This window comes from Sinohyriopsis cumingii, chromosome 9 (genome assembly GCF_028554795.1).
Source record: "Sinohyriopsis cumingii isolate HCF-2022 chromosome 9, ASM2855479v2, whole genome shotgun sequence".
NCBI classification, from domain to species: Eukaryota; Metazoa; Mollusca; class Bivalvia; order Unionida; family Unionidae; genus Sinohyriopsis; species Sinohyriopsis cumingii.
Window position 1 is genome coordinate 30,008,176 of NC_142969.1, and position 26,721 is coordinate 30,034,896.

The window sequence follows — 26,721 nt, forward strand, 5'->3', positions numbered from 1 at the left end:
TACGTGGAAAAGTCGATATAACTCTGCACAACACACGGAACTTGGATAATAAAATTATTATGAGAGGAGAAATAAGCTCATCACAACCAGTGCATAAAGTAAATGTAGGTTAGGTCATTTGTGCCGTGGAAGGGATTGCTGAGAATGGGTAGTGTACACGCATGGCAGCGGAAAGGATAATCGTGCCGCCATGTCGGCGCTTTGTTGTTTAAATTTGAATACGACGTGAGAAATAATATTAATGGGGTCTGTTTAGGCTGATTAATCAGAACTTCACCCGTGATGATGTTGGTTTTCGGGTGAGGGGCAAACATCACCTATTCATTAATAGCTGCAAGTATCTTCATGCAAATTTAGGTGTTCGTTTTATACTCGTACCGGTACATCTCGTGGCTATGAAGCTACCGTCGGCTGAAGGGTTCCTTTTATGACATGTACATTATAGTTCCAGAGCACTTGTAAATCCACCTGGAATAGCATAACTATATGTCCTGTGGCCATTTGGAATTTCGCGCTTGATATGACTGTTACCAATCACCGGTATGTGTCTAAAGTGTACGCATGTTTGTGCCGGAAAGATTTCCATGGAGAGAAATTGCACATTTTAATGAACAGGTGCCATCAGACCCACATATCGTCCATCAGTATCAACACGGATTTGTGGGTTGATTTTTCGGACTAGGGTCAGTTGTACTAATAAAACAGCTAGGAAACCACATACAAATATTAAAATAATAAAAAACAAAACAGTGACAGCCCAATTAAAGATGACATAGTAGTTCCTGTTGCCCGAAACACACCATTGTATTTGACAAAGGCAGAGTTTAAAACCTCTAATGAAAATTCACTACGGAAAGTTTAATCTCAAATTAAACGATGAACAATGAATGCAGTTTCACAAGTAAACCTTCAAATTGTGCAGGTGGTGCATAACGTCAGGATTATAGAAGTCATGGATGCTTATCTGCAGATAGTATTAATAAACTGCAAAATGAAACTTTCAGCTAGACAACAAGTCATTTGTGGAGACACTCTAAAGTTGTGAATTACAGTTACACATCAGATTAACCTCTTAAAGATAAAATTGATATCATCAAATACATTAGTGATTATTTGAGTTCCAACTTTTTGGGTAAAATGTTTATGTAAAAAAATGGGCATGACGGTGAAGTTAAAGGAAAGCACTTGTCAAAATTTAAATGGCTCTACTGTAACCTTTAACTGGATGATTGACGAGTAGTTATATGTGGTAGTATATAGACGATGGGATTTCTAGGGGTCAAAAGTGCGAGAGGTACTTGGGGGACAATGTAAATTTCGGAGTGGGAATTTAACCCGGCAAAAAAGGAACAATCTAAATGGGTGAAGTCAAGGCACTCGATACTTGGGAAAATCGCAACAGTGTTGCAAGTGGCTGACATCAACTGGTCAGTGAATTAGTAACAGTGTTGGAGTTTACCTCAATACGCGATACTGTACGTAGGTATGAAAAACGCTCTGCGAAATGTTTATAGGAAAAAATGGTTTTATAGAGACAAGAGGGTTTATAAGGACAAAAAATACAGAACCGAACAAATAATTAAACAAAACATAATTGTTTGCAAGGGTAGAAGAGTATATCTTATCGAGGTTTGCGAATGGCCTATTTCCTTCAGTTATTCCACCATCTTCTCAGGCTGTGCAGGAAATTTATATTCTTCTTACCGTGCTCAGCTATATATTTTTTATACCCCATTGATCTAACCTTGTCCTGGACTTTATTCCATTTGTTATTCAGTCGATTGAAGTCTTCATGTTTCTATCATCTCTTTTATGTTTCTTCTTCGCACAGGTAGCATTGATCGTTACTTCTTCTTACTTTACAACTTTTCTTGCAAGGTTCTCAGCTATGTTTAAAGCATATGTTTCCCATTTCAACCTAATTGGGGCTGGGTAACACCAATCAATGCATTCCTTTATTCTCTTTATATATTGCCCATGCTATTCAATCCAGTACCTTCTTAGCATTTTCCTTTCTACAGTTTGAAATATTAAAAATCCTTTCATCGTCAGCTCTTCCTCCTCCATCGCCTCTTTGACAAGTTTCCTGGCTACATTTAGGACTGGTACATGTTTTCACATAGTTTAGGGTGACAGGGTACCATCAGTAGTTCTGTATCCTTTCTACAACATATTCTATGTCCAGCATCCAAAGCAAAGTTTCTTTTAAGTCAAAAGTAATTTTGTTATGTGTTTAGGGATCGACGATGGTATCTATACTGGTAGTTAGCTTTATATGCCTGAAGCACGAATGTAAAAGAAAACATTCCCCACACAAAAACACGTATCACATACTCAAAAGAGATGCTAACATGATCTTAAAAGAAACTATCTTCACTTATTTACAAACCAACACACTATTTTAAAATAAACCACACTCTACTCCATTCTAAAACATACTTGAGAAGGGAAATATTTTAAGACATAAACTAATGAAACACAATCACAAAAAACAAACCACACACACACACACACACACACACACACACACACACACACACACACACACAAACACACACACACATACATATTATCATATAAGCAAAGGTAGCAGGTGCTTATAGGCACATCATTAAACCCTCATCTAGGAACACATTTTGAATAAGGGAAAGTTATGTTTTCTGGGAATAATAAAAACTCATACACGTACAATATGTTTTGGCAACTTGATATGTTGGTTCCAAAAAGGGCTGTTATCTTCTCCACTGCATCTGGTTAATATCCATACTTCCCAAGCCTAATACCACATAAACTGTGTACCCTCCAGTTATCGCCTCTACGACGATTAGTGATGATGGGTAGTGACTGGCTTCAGAATCCCAATCTTCCCTTTGAGGGATCCTGAAGACTCTTTCCTTAGACTCTCTTGAATGCGCCTGTGGATATCGTGGTGATCGTGGTTGTTGTCGTTGTGGATTCCAACTCTTTCCTCCGCTGCTCTAACTCTAGATCCAAGTTCTCAGTCTCGGGAACAACGACCCAATGCTGTGGTGGCTGGCACTGTGGCGGTGCCATTACCACAGGGTTGGCCTTGCAGCCGACATATCTGTCTCATTATCTGATACTATCTCATCATTGCCTGATGAGGTAGTATCAAATTTTTTTGGTCCTCCTCTTCTTTCTTTTTTCTTGTGATTTATCCTATTCCTGAATAGCCTATTCCTGGCGCATCTGGATCTCTACAATTTCTGCAGACGGTTCATTCTTTGGATGTTAACTAGTCAAAGATGGGCAGCATGACCTCACTTATTTGCCATGGATTTAGGTATCATATTCCCCTCTGGGTATGCGCGAAAATTAAATGCCCACAAACGTTTCTGGTGGGGGAATTAAACAACCCCACACACATTACAGCGTGGCATATATGCTACCTAATTTGACAGATTTCGGATAGATAAGCCCCACGTGACATCATTGTTTAGATGAGTGGGAATTGACCCATACACATATTCATCATAGTCGATTCTGTATAATATATGCGAAGCATTACGCCACTACGGTTCTTTGAGTAAACCCTCATCGGGGCAATCGAGTTACTTTACGACTGAGAATCGGCCCACACCCTCGTCATCGGTATTCCGAGCAGTGGTGGAGAGGAAAGGGTTTCGGCGGGATACTCTAAGCGTCAACTGTAACGTTGAACGCCAGGCTTGTACTTACAATAATATCTAACCCAGTTATGTATTACGTGATTCACTACTTACCAGTTTAGTGTTCGTCACTCTCGTAATCAGAATTGAACATTAGAGTTTTAAATTTTCCTACTTCCGGGTAATTTAGAAATTTTTCCTGCAAAGTGTACTTAAGGTTTGCGAAAAAGAAACTTCGTCAACTTCTCATAGTGGTTACTTTAGGAGTTCCGTATCCACCATAAAAGCTACTATCCATTTGCTGCCTGACGCCTAGAGCGCTATCGTCTGTCTTCAGAACTTTCAGGTACAAGTAACTCCTATCCAGGTCGATGTAATCTTCAGTCTGTTCTTTGATTTCAAATTCAGTGGGGGCTGAGGCCATCAAAGGCGAGACGTGATGCAAATCTGCCCATCGGGAACATTGAATAGTCATCACGATGGGTGGCAAGGCAAACATATCCAGTTCTGACTTGCAAGAGTCGCAGTGCATCATGTTCTTAGTAACTAAAAACGTTGTAATTGTCTGTTTTTTCTTCTTTTGTTAGTCTTTCTTTGAGCTCCAGATGAGTATCGCGTCCTCTTTCGGCCTTGTTCTTGCTGTGGCGTGAATGTAGAAGAAAGCTTGATCGGCTTCTTGAAGCGAATATATATGAGCCTCCCTGTGAGCCAAATCGTTTCTTCCAGCTTGAAGTAACACATTGTTTGGTTGTTCTCTATTCAGGAATTTCTTTGTCGATGTGTTTTTGACAATTCGGAGAAATAATTTTTCTTTTTTCAAAGTGGCATCTTTTAAAGAGTGCAATCCTCTGATCATCATCCGTTGTAAGACAGGAGCCGCCGAACAAAACGCAGAGTTAGCCTATCTCTTAAACCGTGTCCTTATTGTCGACTACCCACGATAAATGATTTACAAATCGTTAGAAAATATGATCTGAAGATTTATTTTCACCTTGACGTTTTCTTTCGAAAATGGGTTATTTTGTCGCAGATCTCCTTGTGTACCAATATTGAAAGTGTCGATATATGACTTACTGACGATGTACACATCTCAAGGTGAACACGATTCGTGTTTCCACCCTCATTATCAGCATGTTATACTACATCACATCGGAGTAGATTCATTCCTAGGTTTAATTGGATAAGGTATATTAAAATTCTTAAACAATCCTTGTTGATTTTGATGCTTATCTTGGGGCCGTTAGCGACGACTCTATCCAAAGTAACATACAATTAAGGATCGTAATGAACAAGGTGAGCCAGTTCAAATAACTTGGTTCCATAATCACTGAAGAGGGATCAAGTGCAGACATTGTGTCAAGAGCAGCACAAACAATGGCAGCTATGTCAAAGCTAAGACCCATCTGGAGAGGCAAGACTTTCTGTCTGAAAACTAAACTCAGACTATTGCGAGTTCTAGTCATCTCAGTCTTTTTGTACTCATGTGAGGCATGGACCCTGACAGCAGAATTACAACGAAGAATCCAGTCACTTGAAATGAGATGCTACAGAACCAACCTTGGCATCTCTTACATGGACCACATCACAAATGAAGAAGTGCGTAACACCATCAGGCGCGAAGTCGGCCAATATGAGGACCTCCTCACCACCGTCAAAAAGAGAAAGCTGAAATGGTATGGCCATGTCACTAGAGCCAACAGCCTATCCACAATAGTCCTGCAGGGCAGCGTCCAGGGTGGCAGAAGGAGAGGTAGACAGAGAAAAAGGTGGACTGACAACATCACATAATGGACCAGGAAAAGTTTTGCGGAGACACGGACATTGGCACATGATCGAGACAAGTGGAGGGAACTGGTCAGATGTTCAGCAGCACAGTGCCTCAGCGACCACACTAGATCATGAGACTGATGATGATGATGATGATGATGATGATGAATGAACAAAGGCTTGTCATCCGAATAATACATGTCCAGACCGTGAGTGGTACTCGATCTTAACAAATTTTTTTATGTATAGCTAGGGTTTTGCTAAACTGTTCATCGAACATGGAAGCAATTGTTTAAACAAAATATTGAGCTTTCAAATAATGTCTCATGGAAGTGTGAGTGTCAGGTAAGGATTGCTCGAATACCTTTGGATTGTTTTTGTCTAACTGTTCGTGCACTTGCGCGTTCAGGATATCGACGTCGAAAACGTTTGATTTTCAGAAATGTTTAGGGTTAGTGTGGGATACATGATCTCTACCTACGTGACATCCTAATTCACTTGGTGATCCACTCAATATTGCCAGAGGTACGTTGTATGGGAAAGAACATAGGATATTGCTGGGATACAGCCATGGAACTGTCTCCCGCTAAAGGTAAGTAAAATTAGTTATTCAGAATTCAAGGATCTGCTTTCCTAGGATTCACTCTAGATCAAAGGAGTTTCCAAACGAAGTTGTTGATGTTTTTGGGGTGATTGGTGTTGGCTGCAAGGATACCGTTGTCACTGGAATCATTTCGGGGAGGATTTTCGTAGAACATAATCGATGCAGCTGTTGAGTAAAATTGTCCTAAATTGCTTGTTTTGTTGCTGCAAAATCAAATTGATGATGGCGGTTTCGAGGACACAATACACAACAAAAGTTGGCAGAAAAGACGGTTTGCGTCTTAGGCACACATTCAAGATATTGAAACAAAATTCGCACATGGTATTGATGTTTTCTTTATGGGCTGTTAATGCAAGGATGTATAGGCTTTCGGCAGTATCGACAACACCTCCCAATGGTTGGCTAAATGTTTAGACAGGCTTTCGGTCTCATTTTATTGCATGAGCGTTTTGGTGGTGTGCAATATGTTTGGGTGACAAAAAGCACTGAAGGGAATTATCTGGCTAAGGACTTTTATGCTGGATAGTTATTGCCTTGTTAAATCTAGAAAACATTTAACATTCCCGCTATTTCTTGGTCTTGGAGAGCGAAGTTTCATAGCAGCCGCCTCTGCCGCGAGAAAGGAATAAGAGTTCGATGTTGTTGGTGACGTTCATTTAGAAACAGGTTTCCATCTGTTCATCAAATTAGGAAAGACACGTTTTTAAATCGGGATTGGGCTGCTTCACGAGCATTGGCGATGTCGAAGAAACTGCTAAAGACACGGTCAACGATGATCGTGGTTTGGTAGAGTAGGCTTGTATTCGGACAGAGATGCCTCTCGTTTTGTTTTCTTGGGGTTTCCTGTTTCTGGGGATGTGACCTGTAAGTGCCACTCTTCTTGGAAAGACTTTTGCGAGATGGCGTTTTTCTTGAAGGCGCATGATCCAGCAATATGACCCCATTTAGAATGGAACAAAAGATGATAACTGAGAGAGCGTCTCTCTCAAGGTTTCAAAACTGGTTTGAGTGTCGATTCTCAGATCTACCAATTGTGGCAAGGTCATTTTGTGTTTTGCAAAAATCCGTTTGGTCGGATGACTCATGAATGACGCCTTGAAGTAATTGATTCACTGTCACCTTAAACCATTGTAAAAATTTTTTGAGGCTAGCATATATGACACGGGCACGGACTTACAATTTTTTCGCGCCTGATGCTGCACAGGGCACGGAATAATATGGCTGGGAGAAAAGATTTATATGAAGTCATGTTTACGATGGTGAGACAGACAACTTTCTTTGAACCTGTCGTCAAGCAGATGAATAAAAAATCAAAAAGGAAGGCATCAACTTAGAACACGTCGAAAAGGCGTCGCGCCTCTTTGCATTTGACCTGATCTTAGGAAATCTGGCAACATGAAAGTTATACAACAGATTCTTGTTTTGGTTTCAAAATGACATCGACATAACCTGCGTGTCGTCGTCCTTTTGGGAATTTTGCTGTCTCTCAAAAGTGATAAATTCAGTCATGTCTTATAGCTGATATTCTAATTTTATAATACGAAACAATTCCACGTTGACCGTCGTTCCTGCCAAGGCTAACCTTTTCTAGGTGTGATGACAAGGTTGATCATGTTTACAGGTAAGACGTAAACGAAACATCAAATTTTCTTTGCAATGATTACGTTTAGCTGGATGGTAAAAGCCAGTGAGAGGCAATACGTTGCATTTTATCAAGCCTACGTTTTGACGAAGATTTTCTCGTACATGTGTACCGTCAGCAGTTGTTGGTGTCCTGCTGAGAAGTGGCGATATTTGCATTCGAACGGATGCAGCAAACACACCTCCAGGTATATGATTTATTTTCCTTTCTCGTTAACTGCTTTGTGGCATTCGTTCGTTCTCCATATAAACTCTTCACAATGCAAGTAAACTCAGGTTTTCAAAAGCATGTTGTATTCGTGCTCCCACATTTCAAGCAATAGGTAGCTTTCGTGTTCTAATTATAGGCAACATTGGTACGTTTTCGCGTACAATTCTTCCATTGTGCGCTGTAAGAATTCATAGTTCGTCTAACGTTGGGGATAATGGGTCAGGCATCCGTTTCAAATTGTTTTTTCCTCCACCACCGTTTCTGTCATGTTGGGTCCATTTGTCTTCCTTCTCCCACAAGTAATGGAAAGAGCGTACAAGCTTCATCATAAGGCCAATCCCAGGTTGTTCCATAAAGAATTCTTGAAATATTTCACAACAATGCAAACGGAACAACAATATTTCACAACAACGCCAACGGAACAACAATATTTTAATATTTCTTCCTGAAATAAGTAGGCAAACGTGTCAGGACGGCGCGGTGATTGACTTCGCATTGCAAACGTTCGGGAAATATCCGTTTGCCATTTCTGTCATGTTCAAACGTTTTAAACATTCCACACAAAAGCGTGGGTAACCAGCTTATGGAATCTTTACATTGTACTTGTTGTACTTTCATGTAGATGATTCTAACTTCATTCATGGTGATTTTATTGCATTCGGTGCCTTGTTCTATATAGTATTTCAGACGAAAGTGTCCATCGTATCCTAAAAAAATTTGAGCCATCATCGGAGCAAAACGTTGACTGTTTCCGTAACGTTCAATGTCCTCTTGGCTCTACGTGTTGTTGATACATGTGGCGAAATAACCGGAAGGCGTGTTCGGTCCTTTAAGATTTTTTCACTTCTTCCTGAAATCTTGCTACAGCGGAGGAAATGAAAAACGATAGGTTCTTGGATGAACTTCTCACACGTTTGATGTGTCACGTATAAATTAAGAGTGGAAATGCTGGTCTCTTGCATGCATTGGAAATAAAAAACAAACAAATTCCCTTTCTTATTTTCATCCTCCTGTTTTGATCATGTTCCAAACACACGATTTGATGACAGACATGACACGGTTATTTTCTTCCAAAAACTCTGGGATTATTAATGCGTATGATATGTCCACAAGTACAATCTCAGGAACTGGTAAGTTTGTTTTTGCTGTGAACCTTGTGGCACTAGATACTGCTGGTAACATGTAGGGCTGACAAAAATGAAGTGACAATTTGAGCAATGGATTCGATTTTTCCTTCCGAAAGGCAGGGTTTAGAGGCTACACTACACTGACATTTCTCTCTGAACTGAATGTGTTGCTCCTCATGGATATAACTATGATCTCATTTCTCACAATAATAATCATATCCGAGTAATGCGCTTATTCCGGTAATGGCATTGAAATGTTGCATATGATGATAGCTGTAATTTAAGACTGGGAAATCGCGCCCTTAAAACATCAAAGGCCCACGTACAGCTTGAGGGTGCACTTTCAACGTGTAGCGTGGAGTTAAGGCTCTTTGCAGTTTTGCATTTCTTACAGGCCGTGTCTTTGGATAGGTCTACCTGCTAAAAATGAGTTCTGGCTCTCTGCGTTGTTGGATCGTTCCGATTTTCGAAGGATCTTTTCGATTGTGCCTTATAGTTCATGTAAGCATATGTTCTTCCCTTGGCGATGGCTCGGACTAAACACATCTGGTCTTGGTCGTTGTTAAGTCTGGACGACCCTGAGTTTGGTGCTTTGAGGGTCATATTTCGTGTAGCTTTGCAATTTGTCTTTGGATTGCTGAACGTGATGAATCTTGAATTTGGAAGATGCCATTTCTGCTGGGCTGCAAAACTAAATCCAGACGTGTGACTTCAAAATATCGTGATATATGGAAAGTCTCATGCGATCGTCTTATTTGGAACGGCATTGTGGTTTCATTGTGGTACTTCGTACTTCACTGTGTAAGTTTGAGACGTAGCTCTAAATATTTTCAATGAGCGTTGTATCCTTCTATTATAAGTCTTAGCAATTTGTCAATGCTACTGGTTGACAGATGTTTCATCGTGATTGCAGAATTGCATTACTTTATGATTTACACGCATCGGGCTTCTATATGTAGGATTATTGTCGAGCCTTAAAACCTTTTATTCCATTCTCAATCAGCAAGATGGAAGAACCAACACAGGTCGAGCTTCTAGTTAGAGCTTTGAGTTGCGTCATATGAAAGTTTACTATAGTAAAGACGACTGACTACTTCTCCTTTCGAGATTAAAGTCAAGATACATACTTTAGCTGTCAGATAAAAGTACATTGGACTACACGATGCCCACAACGTCAGAGCAAGACGGGAGTAAAGAGAGACAGAGGTCGAGATCATTGTCAGAGGAAAGTACATTGGTCGCCAGAATGTCCAAATAAAAAGAAAACCAAATAAACAAGAGGAAGAGGCGATAGATTTAGAACCCATCTTCATCCAGAAAGGCAAGAAGAGACAAAAATAAATTAAATAAGATGAAGAACCCGTGTCAGAGAAGACATTTAAATGGAAAAGGAGAGAGTGAAAGAAGAAGTGATGTGACTTTTTGTGATTTTCAAAAAACAAATATACCAGAAAGCAAACGTAAGTGTAATTTGGTCTTGCTTTTTATAATAAGGAACTATATGCTTGCACTCATATACATATACATTTCAAGCATGATGCGAAAAAGGGATTTAGGTTGTAGATGACCTGGCAATCTGTGAGTAGTCTCTATTTTCGAGAGAGGTGGGTGGCCCCTGAAAAGGACCCTTGGGTGTTTTTTCTTTAACTACTCAGGCACTGGACGCGATGCGTTTAAATTTCCATATACCCTTACCACGGCCAAGTCCTTCTTCACCTGTGAATGATTTGGTAGTGATCGCTGCTGATGCCGACATCTCAGTGCTGGTCAGAGTAAGAATAGTGATGACTGGGTTGAAATGTTTGGCTCCAGAAGGTATTTTTCTTTTGTTATAGATACCTTACCCCTACCACAATGTCCAATAAAACCGTCATCGTTTAAACTTCCACTGTCCTTCCTCTCCTTCGTACTTTATTTTCCTGGTGAATGACAAAAGCTTGTTCTTACAAACATATCTCAAATTCTTCAGTCTAAAATCCTTTAGTAAACAGGCGTTGAAGGTTCTGGTGCCAGTATAAAGTCTTGCAAGGAAGAAATATAATCGACCAAATCTAATTTAAACCCTCTCTTATGGACGTATGACTGTGCTTGTTTTGGTAGCTGTCATGCCATCGCTCTTTGTCTCTATCGCAGGTGCACCGCATTACATCGCCGTATTAGTATCAGATATGCTGAAACTATGCCTCATCAATTTACTGCGCACGAAGCTCGCATACCTATATACTGCACTGACATCACACGCACCTTTCTTCTTACTGGACTTCTGACTGAATAGCATAACTTGCGTTTGGATTGGTAAAACATGTCAATCAGTTTCAATCTGCCCCATAGACTATATATACCAGTGTCTCTCTTCATTAATTCACATGTTCTCATAACAAAATGTGAACACATGTGGAGTTGTTTACCTAATTTTGGGGATGCTGTTAAGCCCCGAACACTTTATATGTGTGAATGTTTCCTGAGCTGTAAAGAAGATAACATATAGTGCTATTTAAAAGAGAAGGAAAATGTAGGGTGACTAGGCTTACTAGCGCGTCTTTCACGGTCTCGCTGTCAAAATTTGAAGAAGAGAAAAAGAGTGCGATGCTCCGTATGCTGCTTTTAACAAACAAACCCCAAAGGACATTTTCAGGATTACTCCCATGCGTCCAAAATATACTCTTCTACTCCTGCCAAAACTATTTTGTCTTTGTGTTGTATAAGTATTTGTTTGTTTGTGCATGTTTTCCTTGTCCCTATAATCCCCATTGTCCCCATTGTCCCTATAAAGCCCTTCTGTCCCTATAACCCTTTTGTCCCTATAAACATTTCGCATGATATTTTTCATACCTAAATACAATAGCCCGTATTGAGGTTATCTCGAACACTGTAACTAATTCAGTGCCCGATTAAGGTCAGCCAATTGTAACTGTTGCTATGTTTCCCTAGTGTAGAATACCTTGACGTCACCCATGTTAAATTTACATTATTTCCCAAGTGCCTTTCGCACTTTTGAACACTGGAAATCCCATTGACTATGTACTACCGTATGTAAATAATATACCGTCTGTTGTTATTTTGCTTGTCACTCCGTATTAAATTTGTACTGAGAAATACAAAAATTCAATCTCTGATTAATTCTGATCATTAGTTCGATATATTCATGAAGCTTATAAGAGTCGCATGCTACATGAAATATACACCTTATTTATGCATAATATCTATACTTTTTTAGAATATGCAGAACCCTTATTCGGTATAAATTGTTCGTCTCTGTTGTTTATGCTTTAATTAACAATGGACACTGCTCAAGATGACCTCAAATGTTTAAAACCAGCTGGACAAGGCCCCTGTGAATGCCTACATTAGTCATCCCACCACACAGACGGATATGCTGAAGGGCACAGTTATACATGCATTTTCAGAAATATCGTTCAATAGCAACATCGGATTGTGCCCTAGTAGCTCGCACTCTTAGAATGGATGCAACATATAAATTATATCATCAAGATCCAAATAACCGAAACATTTTATGTTGATGTTGGTTTGTGACTGTCCATGTTTTGTGCTTTATTTGCATGAAAGGTTGTATCATGCAGAGACGATGTGAGAGAAATGTCTTCTTTAGAGTCACATCAGGGTAATCTAATGGGCATGGTCGGAAGATGATCGGAGTACGGCTTTCTAACCAGTGACGCACTACTTCTGTTTGCATAAACAACGTGGAAAGCTATTCTTCATACGATTGCCACGATGTGATTAAACTGATAAACGCTTTTCGTCTGATGAGCACAAACAACAGCAGGGTGTTGCAAAAGCAACTGCGAACGTCGAAATTCTAGAATGGTAAAAGCAAAGTGTACATCACGTGATATAACCATGCCCCCGTCTCCTCCCATCCGCCACCACCGATCACATACACAACGAGCTGAATAACAAAATGATCTACATAACATGTATGAATGTAAATTGTTAAACGATTACATGTTTGTTATTTGCTTAACATGAAATTTTCTCTACTGTATATTTTGTAGATAACATACGAGATATGTATGCCGTCTCTTGTAAGCACTGTGAACAATGATGTAGTTGAATGTTTAATTATTGTCGTTTATTGCCTGTGTAACTCTTAACTTTGTTTCATCTTCAAGAGTGTTTCAATTTTAGTCATTCAGCTTAGCAAAGCTTTTTCTAGTGCATTACATCCGTGTTTTGAAATAGATTGGCAAGTTACTAACGAATTTGTTTTAAACTGTGTACCAAGTGTAAATGTTTTGATCTATCTACGACAATCATTTTTGTGTTCTTTCCAAGGTTTCATTAAATCAGTATCACACAATATTTTGTGGTCCCAGTTATTTATTACGCTTAAATAGTAAGGCTATTGCACTGCATAACTATTTACTACACTCGGAATAGAAAAAGCTATTGTTTTGCACAAACAATTACTATATCATTCGAAATGTTTTCTTTGAAAGAGAAACAGAGTTAACAGCATGTGCTTTCAGATAATTTTCAAATTTGTTCCTTGCATTTTATGAAATATAAACTGTTTTTAATCTTTAAATGTTCACTGGCCAATTAACAGGTCCTTATTCGTTTGATTCAACTTTTGTCTCATACTTTTTGAACGTTTCAGTAATTTCATTTTACCTTCGGTTATGAGTTGTTGATCCTGGTGCTTATGTTGAATGAAGGTTCAATGTTATTTACTACAGCTTGATTTAGACATCATTCAAGATTACCACAAACACTCTCGTTATTTTACTCTAAGTAAACCCATTTGTCCCGAATTTGCATACTGTGTATGATGTGTATATTAATCACTCAAATAAGGACATTTCTATGGATCAATTCCATCCCATGTCAACATAGATACGTTTAGGCTCTGATATTTTATTTATTACGTTTAAAACGTAATTTAGTTTTAAAACTGTCTCATTTTAAAATGTATATGATGCATCATGATTGTTTTATTAGCTAGAAATCTTGTATCACAATATACTAATGTACCTCTTTGCTGTCATAACTTTTATCATGACAAGATCTGAGCATGTTCCTTTTGATGTTATGCATCTGATGATGATACTATCTAAACATCTTCATTGTGATAATAGTAGACCTTGGCACACTCACTGTGATAAGATTTCGTAGTCTACAAAAGTTTTTATCGGTTATTCGTGTTTAACGTCACCCGGTATAATTTTGTCAACTTGGAGCACGTTAAACAAACTGTCCATAACATGTGTCTTCTTCATATTATTACAAATGGTTTGCTTCAGTGAAGATGTAACATGAATCCGTATATATATCACAATTAGTTCAATCATATTAACGTAGGCAGATTTTAACTTGTTCTAGATTTTCTTACATGGTCACTTTCATATATCCAATCCAGAGAACCACCATAAAATAGTTTGGACAGTTTGTTGTTTTGTTTTCCATTTGTCCATATATTAACAATTGTCATACTGTGATTCAACTTTTTCAAAATTTTATGATTTTGTAGTGACTGACACAGTAAATTAACAACCTCGTTTTTGTTCCTTTTTTCTGTCAATACATTTATTTTGAAGTTTGGATTGATAATCATATTGAGAATAAAAATCATATATAGATTCGGGTTTTTAGGTTCTGGAGTAAAACTAGAACATTACTATGTTGATATTCGTCTAAATTATTTAAAAGATTTTTAACATTCATTTAATTTGCTAATGTGTTGCCTACCTAAACTTCTAGTCTAAAGGTTGTTATTACCCTGTTTCAAGAAAACATTTAGTCGTTAATGTGAACTTCATTTTACATTTGTGATATTCGCCATTATTACTAATCTCAAGTGTCTCATCTGTTTAATACTTACGGTTAGCTTTGACATAGCAATATGTTATCACACTAATTTATCCCCTTATTCAATTCACTATTGTCACAAAATATGTCATAATCTGATAACATATAACAGTTGTAATTCAGCCCTTCTGGGCTTTAAACAAGCGTCTTGTTCTAAATTACTGGTACTGGAGTATTGTTACGAGTCTATGCCCTTACAGTTTTACGAAAAAAATCCAAAACTAATCCAAGAATTTAAAAAGAAAACAAAAGTCCTATGAATCGAAAGTCCTAAGTGATACGCAGTTCAAATCCCAATGAAATCCAAGATGGAAGGCAATGAAGTCTGTAAAAGACAGCGTTGTACTGATGTGTCAATAGTCTCTTGTTCAGAAAATATTATTCCAGTTTTTGAATTCTGTGTAATTTCCAGGAAACGTCTTTGTCCAAGAATTATCACTGCAATTTTATATTTCCAGTGAAACGAATAACTTGAATTTCAATAATTTGAATAAATACCAACTCAGCCCAAATTGGACACAAAATAAAACAACTTAACGCCCCAAAGTTTAAGGTATGACTGATAAAATTTTTATCATAGCGTCAGTTACAAGACTAACTAACGCAAAACAGAGTACATCCTTCTTGAAAAATAGAAGTTTGTTTATCAATTAACGGATGCTTGATGTCACGTAGTCCATGCATTACCTTTACTCAATTTAATGTTACTTACTCTGAGAAGGATAATAAAAACAAGTAAAAAAGTTGTTTACTAAAACTGTCACTGATTTTGGAACAAGGTCAGCAAATATATACAATGCATCATTTACCCATAGAGGATACTTAGTCTATTTTAAGTTGTTTATATAAATGGAAATAAATATAAATTAATTCAAACAGAAATGAACTCAATTATGGACAACATCAAATCCAGTAAACACTATTACATTACAATAAATGTAATGGAATGAAAGAGAAATGTTAAACTAACAAACAAACAACTAAATTGCATAAAAATATCGAGCAACTTTTAGTGTAAAAATATTTCTATAAAATATATCTCTTCGGATGCAGCAGAACCCAATATCGTTAGGTACAATTGTTCATTTACATTATGAATATACTGAAAACCATCATGTCGTCTCGAATAGTAATTCTTTGAACATTTCCATCTTGCATGAGTTGTCTCTGTAGTAAGGGTGACATACTACCTACTTTGCTTCGGTTGAATAATATAATGCGATCTAGATTGCTTCTCTCTGATACTCTAAACGGATCGGCTTTGATCCGCTATGAATTGCTTTGCATTTGGTTCAATTCAGTTTTATATTTTTTCTTCTTTGTGTTTGAGTTCATCTAGTTTTGGGTTTAATATCTTCAAATCATTCTGTCATGCCGTCATTGGGATTCATCTTGTTAGATTTAGTGAAGCGATCTGTTAAGTTTATTACGGAGTGTTATATTGAGGATGGAAATGGAATACATGGTATGTTTAATTTAATTTTGAAATCTACACTGCTTCAAATTTATTATTATTATCAGTCAAGTTCTCCGACTTTTACAGTGAAACTTATCACAGGTTAGGTACGTTTGAGGTCTACAGATTGTTACCTGCGCTGAACTTTTTCAGATATTGGTTCTAAATGAAGTTTGCGTTTATTATTAAAGTTATAAAACTATAACTTATCCCCACAATCATATTCTGCTAACATTGTACCTCTTTGTGTTCTTACTCTTCCTTCCCGTTCAGAATTTGCCTATTTGCTATTTATGTACATGTCTACTGATCATCTTACATTTCTCAAATTCTGGAAGAAATATACATCCTTCAACATGTACTTTTCAATCTTTCGAGCACTCACTCTCTCTCTCTCTCTCTCTCTCTCTCTCTCTCTCTCTCTCTCTCTCTATATATATATATATATATATATATATATATATATATATATATATATATATGTATGTATGTATGCAAGCTGGATTGCAACAGTCATAGTTTGCAAAGATGTCATCAGCATTTAACAAACCATGAAGTACAAGAATTGAATTCCTTTTACACACCAAGAACGTTTCATCCATTAACATAATTAGGATACATACACATAGTGGTGTTATTATTAATGCTGAACAAGAGAGGTGTGTAATGTTTCTATTCATATCATTGGAAATATCCTAATGAGACATGTGCATTCAGCTCATTTAATCACAGGCTTTCCTGTTCAAGAAAATCAAATATTTAACTCAGAAGTTAAAGACTCTTAATGAAGAAAGTCCTGACAAATAATATGGACGTATCACCCCTTAAGATGAATTTTCTTTATTATTAAATATATAGAGACACATATTACAAAGAAAAAAGAAATATAAAAACCACCAAACACTTTGTTTACCAAACACGAAAATATAGAAGAAAATTTAAACACTGATAATGTCACAAAACTGATTACTAAGAAATTGGCAAGGAACATAATAACTATTAAAACGTCAGAGGAAAACAACTGCTTATTTAGCTGTTTGACAAGAACGTACTTCAAATTAGTGTATTGATTATGTTAGAAGAGATTTATAAATAAAACATGAATGAAAACAAAGGAGACATTTGTGGTATTAGTTAAATGACAAGATGGTATTCCTTGTTAATTGATGTTATCGTTTCTTCATTTATAGACTTGAGACATGTACAAAGGGTGTACAATCAGAGGCAGTTATAACACAAAATACAACAATCAGCTACGTAAAGTGAGTTAAATCCACACGCAGTGTAAGGTGGAATTATACGGCCCGAAAGGTGCATATCAACAATTTCACGTCATCTCTCTATCAATCTTATGTGGGAAATTAGTTACATCTCAGGATAAAAGAATTATGTAATTATATGTTGCTTGAAGGACCTTTTTAGTTAAAAATCATCAGCGGTTTGAAATGTCTATTTGGGTGATTCTCAAATCACATTTCTTGTAAAACAATCCGAAATCGCAACAAAATAGGTATCTGTAAACAGTGTAATACTGCATATATAAATTCTATAAATTTATGTTCACATTTGCTTTTTTAATGTTTGCTTTGCTATATTCTCTTTAATAATTAGTGCCTTGAGATAAGTCTATAGTTTACTATAGTTCTGCAGATGCTAGATAATTGATATTGTAAGTACTTTGACGTATCAATTTGATTACAATGATGGTCCTATAAATATGTAGCAAAGTAGACATGTTAACAGTAGTTAAATACAGAAATATATATTTGCATTCAAGAAGAATCTATTAAAGATTAAATGTAAAGTCTATAGGAAATCAAAATATTCAAATTGGTGTCAAACGCTTGAAGTGATGATGGCGACAATATTACCTTTACCAGATTATATTATGGTCTGAAATATTTGTATCGGAATGGAATTGTTAATCCTTATATGTTGTGTTATTTTCAAATGGAAATTACCCTGTACTTATTTCTCGTGTTTCTAAATTATGTTTAATGCATCCAACGGATTGCATAAGATTTGTAACACCTTGGTCTGAAAGTCGAGCAAATTATCTGTTGGTTTAGTCATTCAGTGAAGGTGCACAAGGGCCTAGTTCACAAGCAAATTAAATAGCTTTTCATACATGCACCTTTAATTAGTTATATGTCTCAACATGGACATTTCATGCCAGGATTGCATATTTATAAACAATACAATCCATTTTTGTCGTTTTAATTAGGTCAGGCCAGAAGAACCTGATACAATGTTTGATGAGAATTAAAATGTTCCGACAACTTGATAAAATCCAGTGTAGAAGGGCACCTAGTGACGTATTTTGTTTGAAGTTATTTCATATACAATGGGTCTAGTAAATAAAAACTATCAAAAGATAACAATGACTTCATCCTTGTTCCGGTTTACAACGCGTAATTATACATCTACACCTTTTGCTGGATTGTGCTTTATCTCATAGGCTCTTTCAAAAACACCATTACCCGCGAGTTCATAAATGGGATTGGAATCATCCTCACATGGAGAACATATCGTCGTGTTATAGGTACTATCACCAGTACAAATTGTACGGTTGTATGTGCGATCTAATTGCGTGTGACTGTATGTTTCATCAAATGTTATTTTAGTGCCCGGAATTGTGCTGTCGTAGTTATCATCGCTAAATTTGTTAGTGTGGTCATAGGTACTGTCAGGCAAGAAACCGCTCGTATCATGCAAGGTATCGTATGAGTTATTTTTTTCTGAGTCGTCACTGTTTCGTTTTAGGCGATGAGACTCTCCAGGAGTTGTTACAGTGATTCTCTCATTATCCAGCAATGATTCGGCCAATGGACATACAATGGCATTGCCTTGAGCAGGAATATGTTGGGTTTCATTTTTGTGTGGTTTCTTCTTTTCAACGGTATCATAATCTGTTTGTGCAATGTGATGGACGTTTGAGCCGATTCTTTGTTTTTTGTCTGTGTCCTGCAAGCTCGCATTTCGAGCAATGTTGTATGTCCTCAGTGCTCCCTCATAGGTTCTATTTGACACCTGGCTGTTTTGGGGCGCCTTTGGCTCAGTCGCAGGCGAACGTCTTCTCCTGGCAAGAAAAATAAGAAAATAAAAGTATGTATCTATTGATGTATATATAGTTAAATAAAGATATTTTGCAAAACCAACAAACAAGTAGGCAATAAACAAACTACAACAAATCCATAAGAAACAGAAAAATTACATCACAATAATTATATAAACCTTATTAACTTTGGCATTGTCTGGACTCTTCATAATAGAAAGCAATTCAAAATATTCTCGTTCCCGATCAATATTAAAATGTGTTTACGTCCTTTAGATCTTTGTTAATCGTATTTTCCACGTACGGTTTGATAAAAGCATATTGAAGGGTGCCGAAATTTGCACTAAGTTACACAATCATTCATAGTTTGCTGGATAAGAGACAAAACGAACAGATAAATCAATCCGGCATCGTTCCTTACATAATCTGGTGCGTTTGTTTTTGCATCTAATAAATAAACGTAACGTGGATTTTTGGCAAATGTTTCGTTGCTGAAGAGACAATGATAGCTCTAAATTATGTTGGTATTATTACAATAAAATAAGTTTATGATATTGTTCATTTTCGATTTTTGTTAAAACTTTGTGAAATTTTTCGTATATGTCGTAGGTATAATTATCACAGTTTCATGTTATTAAAACATATTTTAATTGATATACCTGTAGATGTACACAACCATCAGTAATACGGCTACTGTCATCGAAAGGCATCCGATGACTATACCGATGATGCCACCTACTGCTACTGAAATTTATTAAACACGGAATCTAATCAATGTTCACTCAGTGGGGAATATATATATATATAATTTAGAATTGACATCTTAAGTAAATATAAATCCATTAATACTAAATAACGCACCCTAACTATTTGCTTCCTTTTAAAACCACCACTTTCATAAGAAATGTTCTATATTTTGGTATTGCAGAGATTTACGGCAAGTGTTTGCCTAAGCTTAGGTTCTTTCACAAAAGGATGAACTATTGAATACTGTATAAAACAAAATCCTCCTTTTTATTATCTATCAAAAATGTTAAACTTTTGCTGTGCTGACATATAAACAGTGGTGATTAATATAAAAATGGCAATCGCTTGCAATGTAAAATAAGTGCCTTCACACTCAATTCTTGTCTCTATTTCTTCGTCTGTCTGTCTATCTGTATGTCTATGTATCAGTCTGTCTTTCTGTCAATCTGCAATGTAAAAGCTATGTTTCACAAAGTGCTAACTTATTAAAAATATTATGATGGTATATTGATGCTTTATTCACTTCATGGGAAGTTTTATCAAAAGAATGTACGTATTACTATTGTTGTCGAAACAGAGTCAACGAAATGTATATTTGCAGAAATTATAATCACCTCAGACACAATATATTGCACTACCCTCACTCTGCTGTCTTAAATTGTCTGTGGCATGTATTATTTAATGTTAAAATAATATGATTCTCTGTGGCACATTTTCAAGAGAAATCTTAGTGACTTTACAATGTCTCTAACAATCCTATAATGTTTATGCAAATTTCAATGAATCGTATTTTTACACTTTGTTATTGTAGTAGACCAGTATTGTATATGTGTTCTTTTGAATAGGAAACTTGTTTGTCTTTTATTAAATAGGTTGTGAGCATATCCATGACAACTAAGAAAAACTCTTTTTTCAATTTGTGGACCCAAGATACGGCTTTGAGTTATTCCAAATCAATCCTCTAAGTTTTCTAATATTGACGCATATATATATATATATATATATATATATATATATATATATATATATATATATATATATATATATATATATATATATATATATATATATTCTTAAAACACATGAAGTATTTATACTGATTTATACTACTAAAATTGTGCAATAAGAAGCTAACGTGAATACATTCATAACATTTTATTTATTGTATTCATAGGGGTAATTTAAAAAGGGTTTACAGAAAACAAGTCATGTGACAGACTGTTGAAGGTTTCAGAGCGCAAAAAATGTACAGTAAAAATTGGTACAAACTGCTTAAACAACGTACTTAAATAGCACTAAGGCAAAGACGAGATGAATACATTACCGTCAACATGCACAAACGGGAAACCAAAAGTTGCGACGGGCGATTGAAAAAGTAAATATGTGATATTTTGCATCCAATTTTTCCAAATGGGAAAATTAAATTTTTCAATAAGACTCACCTTTAGTGCTACTTTGATCTTCTCGCATCTTCCTCCCAGATTTACCTGTATCTTGAACGCTCGGAAGTTCTTTTAAAAGAAAACATATTTATTGAAAGTCCTAGAAGGTTAAAAGTTTTAAACAGAATTTTAGTTACAGATGCTAATAATTACTGTTGAATATTATTTTCTGGCAATGATGTGATTTATAAGGTTTTATTTTTTGTCAGCATCCTTCTGAGACGTTTCGATCCTTCAGAAGTAATTCTACCAACTAATTTATATCCTCTTTGGCCGAAGCAAGATGTTGTTGTTGTTGTGGGGTTTAACGCCATTTTTCAGCACATGATAGGCTATACATGGCGGCCAGTATTATTGGTGGAAGAAGAACCCGGGAAAACCACGGAAAGAACCACCGACCCACGATAAGCTACTGGCAAGCTTTCTCACGGCCGAAGCAAAAAGGAAATACTCGAGGGAAATATTGCACAAGATATGCTAATGGCACTTGCAAAAATAACACATAGTGAGTATGATTTGAATAGTATGTTTCTTTTCGAATGGATTTGGGTGGCACGAAGAATGCAATTTGTATGTTGTCCTGAATCACTGAGATTTATCAATATCCATAAAAACCGTTGTTCTCAAGTCGGGCTCAGTAACAAGGCCATATTTGATCCAGGCATTTCCTTGTTTCTTCTGAAAGGAGATTATTCCTAAATGGAGTTTCGTTGGCCCCATACCCACAGCCTTTCCGTTCAGTACTCTCTTCACCTAATGCTTCCTTGAGGTTCGGCACTATTTCGTGCAAGACTTCTCTTTATGAACTCCATTGATCCTTTCCATGAGGTCGTCCCCCTCATCAGGTACCTCCCCTACCAGTGCCATGAGATGTTCTACTAGCTCAATGAAACCAATGGCTTTTCACAATTTGCATATTTCATGTCAGCATCTCAAGATCATTACATACTTCGAAAGTAGCGAATATATATAGGGAAAAGCCGATTCGATCCAAGGACATGTAAATATATATATGTATATCCATCTACCTATCTATATTTAATGTTAGTATTATTCGATACATATTCCCGTCTCTCACAGGCGTGGAACTTTTCTAACTTGTTTGGGTAGGGCTTGGACTGCAACATGCACACAACCGTCCCTTTGTGAGAGAAATATACCCAACACCTACCTCCCCAGTGACTATATTTCATTGACAACAATAATGCTATTGTAAGATGTATTTCGTTCCTTTATTGCTTTATGATTTTTTTATTTACAAGACAGGTTGTCAGCACCTTTTGTTGTTGTTGTTGGGGGGGAGGGCTTTACAAGCTTGTTGCTGTATGTGTGGGTGGTATTCAGGTAAATGCGAGATTACGATGTGTTCACTAGGTTTGGTATCGAAAACGTGGGAAAAATAGTCTTTATCCATTGTTGTCATTGCGGACGTTTCAGGTAATCCACGCAAAGGGTATAGCCAAATAATTCATGGAATCTTTAAACTGTACATTAACTCTTTCGTCGTAACCATTAGAGGTTCGGTTTCCTGTTCTGAACAATATTTCAAAATAAAGTGTCCGTCGTATTAGGATATAGTGTGAGTCATGACATTAGCGTATCTATGCCCATTCCTGTAAAAATATATCTCATTTTTTCCCCAACTGTCGTCAATGGGGTCTAAATTCCACTCAGCAAAATCGATAAATATAATATCTCTTCGTCTAGTAATCACGCTCCATTTTCGACACTATCGGCTTGTGAATAAAATTTATGGAAACAGCAGAAGCAGCAGTAGTGGCTTATACTACTACCAACAGTAAGAACCGGGCATGGACGTGGAAAGATTTATGATATTTGCAGTTGATGTTGAATAGTTCATAAGTTTGTGTTTATTATTATTATTATTATTATTATTATTATTATTATTATTATTATTATCATTATTATTATTATTTTCTGAAATATGTCAAAGAGATTTCATAACACATCACACTCAATTATGTTCTTCTTATTTGTTGACTTTCTTCTTTAAATTACTCCAACGGGATTGCTTCTTCTTCGTCGTCTTACTTTGCTTCGGTGGCAGTGATGTCAACATTTGGAACAACAGTAGGAACTGTTTATTATGTCTCTGGCTTGTAAAGCTACGATCAATATGATATATCCCTTTTGATATGATTCTTTTTTGTAGCAAAGTTTGAACTCAAATTTACCTTCACAAAAATGAAATGTACGCTTGACAATTTTTATTTAGCTTAAATAAAACAAAATACTAATAAGAATAATATTTTTTAAATAAGTCATATGGATGTACGCATATAAATATATTGTTTCGAATTGTAGTAAAATGTTAAGAAAATATTTCCATCAATGGATGCATCCTCTTTATTAGAAATTTCTGATTAGTACTGAGATAGCAGAATTATCTTTAATCGTAAAAGGAAGTCTTTTCTGCTGTTCATTACTTTAGTCCAATTCGAAGATGAAATCTCTAAGGTGACTAACCGACTACTAAGTCCAGTTGATGGTCTTAAGGTTAACATGAAGAGTTTAGTCAGGAAAACTCAGAACGCCTATTTTAGAAAGTAATCAGAGAGCGAAATGAGAAAAAAGGTAGGTTTGAGTTGATCGGTGAAAGTATACAGTCCACTTTTCTTTACATAAATCAAGATACACAGCCGTAAGCGACCAAAACGTCATGTCCAAGCGGGCGAATGGAAGAAGCCATTTCAGCAGGTTATTTATTCGTTTATCGCGGAAGGGAAACATAACTATATACGACCAAATTATTTGCACTTCTGTGCGGATAATTATTTCCTTTTGGTCTATTTCTTTGTCTCATAAAGCTAGGTCACAAACCAATCTTTCTCTCTCACAGGCATATTTGCAAGTTTTAAAACTTTCAGCTTTTAACTTTTGTTGTACAATATTTCAAGAGGAATAAATGTTGTTCTGCTTTTTATTGCAGTACGGAATATTATCATTGTACACAAGTGAGAAATGTAAAGATAAATAATTATGAGAAAGCATTTTTACAAAATAAAAAATTACATTATGTTCTGTATATTTTTGGTATATTTTGCTATCAAGTGTATCCTATGTTACCTTCATCTGGACAAAGTCCTTTCTTCAGAGAAATATTCATGATAGCGTACTGTCCATGGCAGCCGTCTATATGCACGAAGCTGACTGCAATCCTCGATTTTCTTGCTAAGTTAATACTGGTGCGAACCTCTGTCCATGTATTCCTTACAATCTCCGATTTGTTCGACAGTACCAGACCCTCAGTTGACGTCACCATTATAAACGTAATGCCTCCGTGTTCTATAAGATATCGCAGCAATAGACACTTTGGTCCTGGTGAGATATCAGACTTGGAAATCAAGCTTGATTCATTTCTTTGATCCATGCAGAGTGTGTATGCATATTTTGGGGCTACAAAAGAATAAAGCATTACAATCAGACAATAATAGTTATATTGTCTTACATTTGATTCTGGTAAATACAGTGTTAAAATGTATATGAACATCGGAAAACTAATGACAACACGCAATTATTCAAAGGCTGCTTGTGTGCATCTGAGAACCAAATATGAAAGTTCTAGGAATGGATGAAATTAATAATCTCGAGTGTTTTGTCTCACTGACAAAATGCTACAAAATTGTGATATAAACGTGGTTAGGGAACGTCGTAATGAGACACATAGTGTTCTTTCATCAGAGTATTCCATACAGTTGGCCTTGTGACCAGAAAAAAAATATCGGTTCACATAATTCACCTCAGAGATATTGTGCTGATCTTAGCTCTTCTTAAACGTATTGTTTTATTACTATCACAATAACCAATAAACGAATACATGTTAGAGGCGAACCGAAGTTTCTCCCCACAGCGACAGAACACCATTATATGCGATATACCAATGTAACATTTCCTGCATGATGCTTGATTAAGTATTACAGCTAATGGACAGAACAATTATTCCAAATATGGTCAGTCCGATTAAAATCTAATCTCTTCTAAGTACAAAACTCGACGCCTTTTCTTATATGCTAGTAAACTTAACTGAATCGAGAATTTCAAAGGCCATCAAAACAGACTTACTGGTACATATCGGCATTTCTGATATATCAAAAATATAGATGCTATCTTTAATGAAATTGTTATTCTATTTAAAATATGAAAATTATTTACCTTGTTTGTTTATTTCCCACATCGGTCGTCTTTCCCAGTTGCAAAATCCTTCTGAGAAAGTGCAGTCTAGAATTTGGAAATAAGAATTGTAAGAACAGTATAGGTATCATATAGTTAGACCTTTTAATTATGATAACATGTATTTAATACACACGAAGTGAGTGTTCTTATCTTACCTTCGACATACGTTTAAACAGGTCAGTTTTGTAAAGAGGATAATACACAAAACACATGTGAAGCATGATGGCAAACTGGTGTAATCTATAGTGCCACAGGTGGTACAAGAGATTATATATTTACTACGATAACATTTTTATTGGGTTGTCTTATTTGTGACTAAACTCAAATCAATATAAGGAATTGTGTAAGGGTCAATACAATATTTTAAGCAATAACACAAATGGTAATGGCGAGGTTAAAGTGGTGCAATTAGAAATAATGGTCAGAGGAATGCGAAAGATTTCCAAGAAACGTTAGAAAACATAGACAGATTGAGATGGGGGTGCATTTAGCCACCTAAAGTATATGTAACATATCTTCTCAGAGAATTATATCTCGAGTAAATTATTATCTTCAAATGAAGCTAAAACAAGAGAATATATTCCCATGTAAATGCCTCGAAAACCAAAGAAATACAAAACAGAGATGAAACCTGGAATAATACAAATAGTAAAATATGATTGGGTGAATAACACGGAAACGTCAGTCAGGATAAAAAAGAGGACAAATAATAAAAACGAAGCAGTATTATATTCGTAAGTATATTAAAAATCTGCAATGACCAGGTTAGATTTTCACATTAAGAGCAACTTACCCATTCATTTAGAACCGTGATTTGTGATTTTGTGATTTTGATTTTTAACTTAGCTTTAACAATTTTTCAGTCATATCGCTACGATGTCTGCAATGTGGCAGTTTATAGTGATGTCTAGCACTGGGGCATCATGCCGCAGACATGTAGCATGATGTCCCACCCAGTCACATTATCCTGACACCAGGCTGACCAGTCCTAACACTAACCCCCTAATGGTGAACGCCAA

At 36.3% G+C, this 26,721-nt stretch overlaps 1 protein-coding gene across 4 annotated transcripts in view; it reads right to left on the bottom strand.

Moving 5' to 3' along the window:
* Positions 1-26,721, bottom strand: part of LOC149791475 (uncharacterized) — a 201,556-nt gene that overhangs the window by 173,380 nt on the left and 1,455 nt on the right. Inside the window, exons 2-6 of one of the 4 annotated variants that reach the window (XM_089970020.1) lie at positions 25,682-25,747; positions 24,596-24,925; positions 21,509-21,577; positions 19,979-20,060; positions 16,771-19,343 (exon numbers count right to left, since the gene is read on the bottom strand). In XM_089970020.1, the coding sequence (XP_089826146.1) occupies positions 18,680-19,343; positions 19,979-20,060; positions 21,509-21,577; positions 24,596-24,925; positions 25,682-25,747 (1,211 nt within the window). In that variant the 3' untranslated portion in view covers positions 16,771-18,679. Of the gene's footprint in view, positions 1-16,770; positions 19,344-19,978; positions 20,064-21,508; positions 21,578-24,595; positions 24,926-25,681; positions 25,748-26,721 lie in introns of those variants that run through there. The other 3 variants (XM_089970018.1, XM_089970019.1, XM_089970017.1) reach the window with 3 other exon arrangements.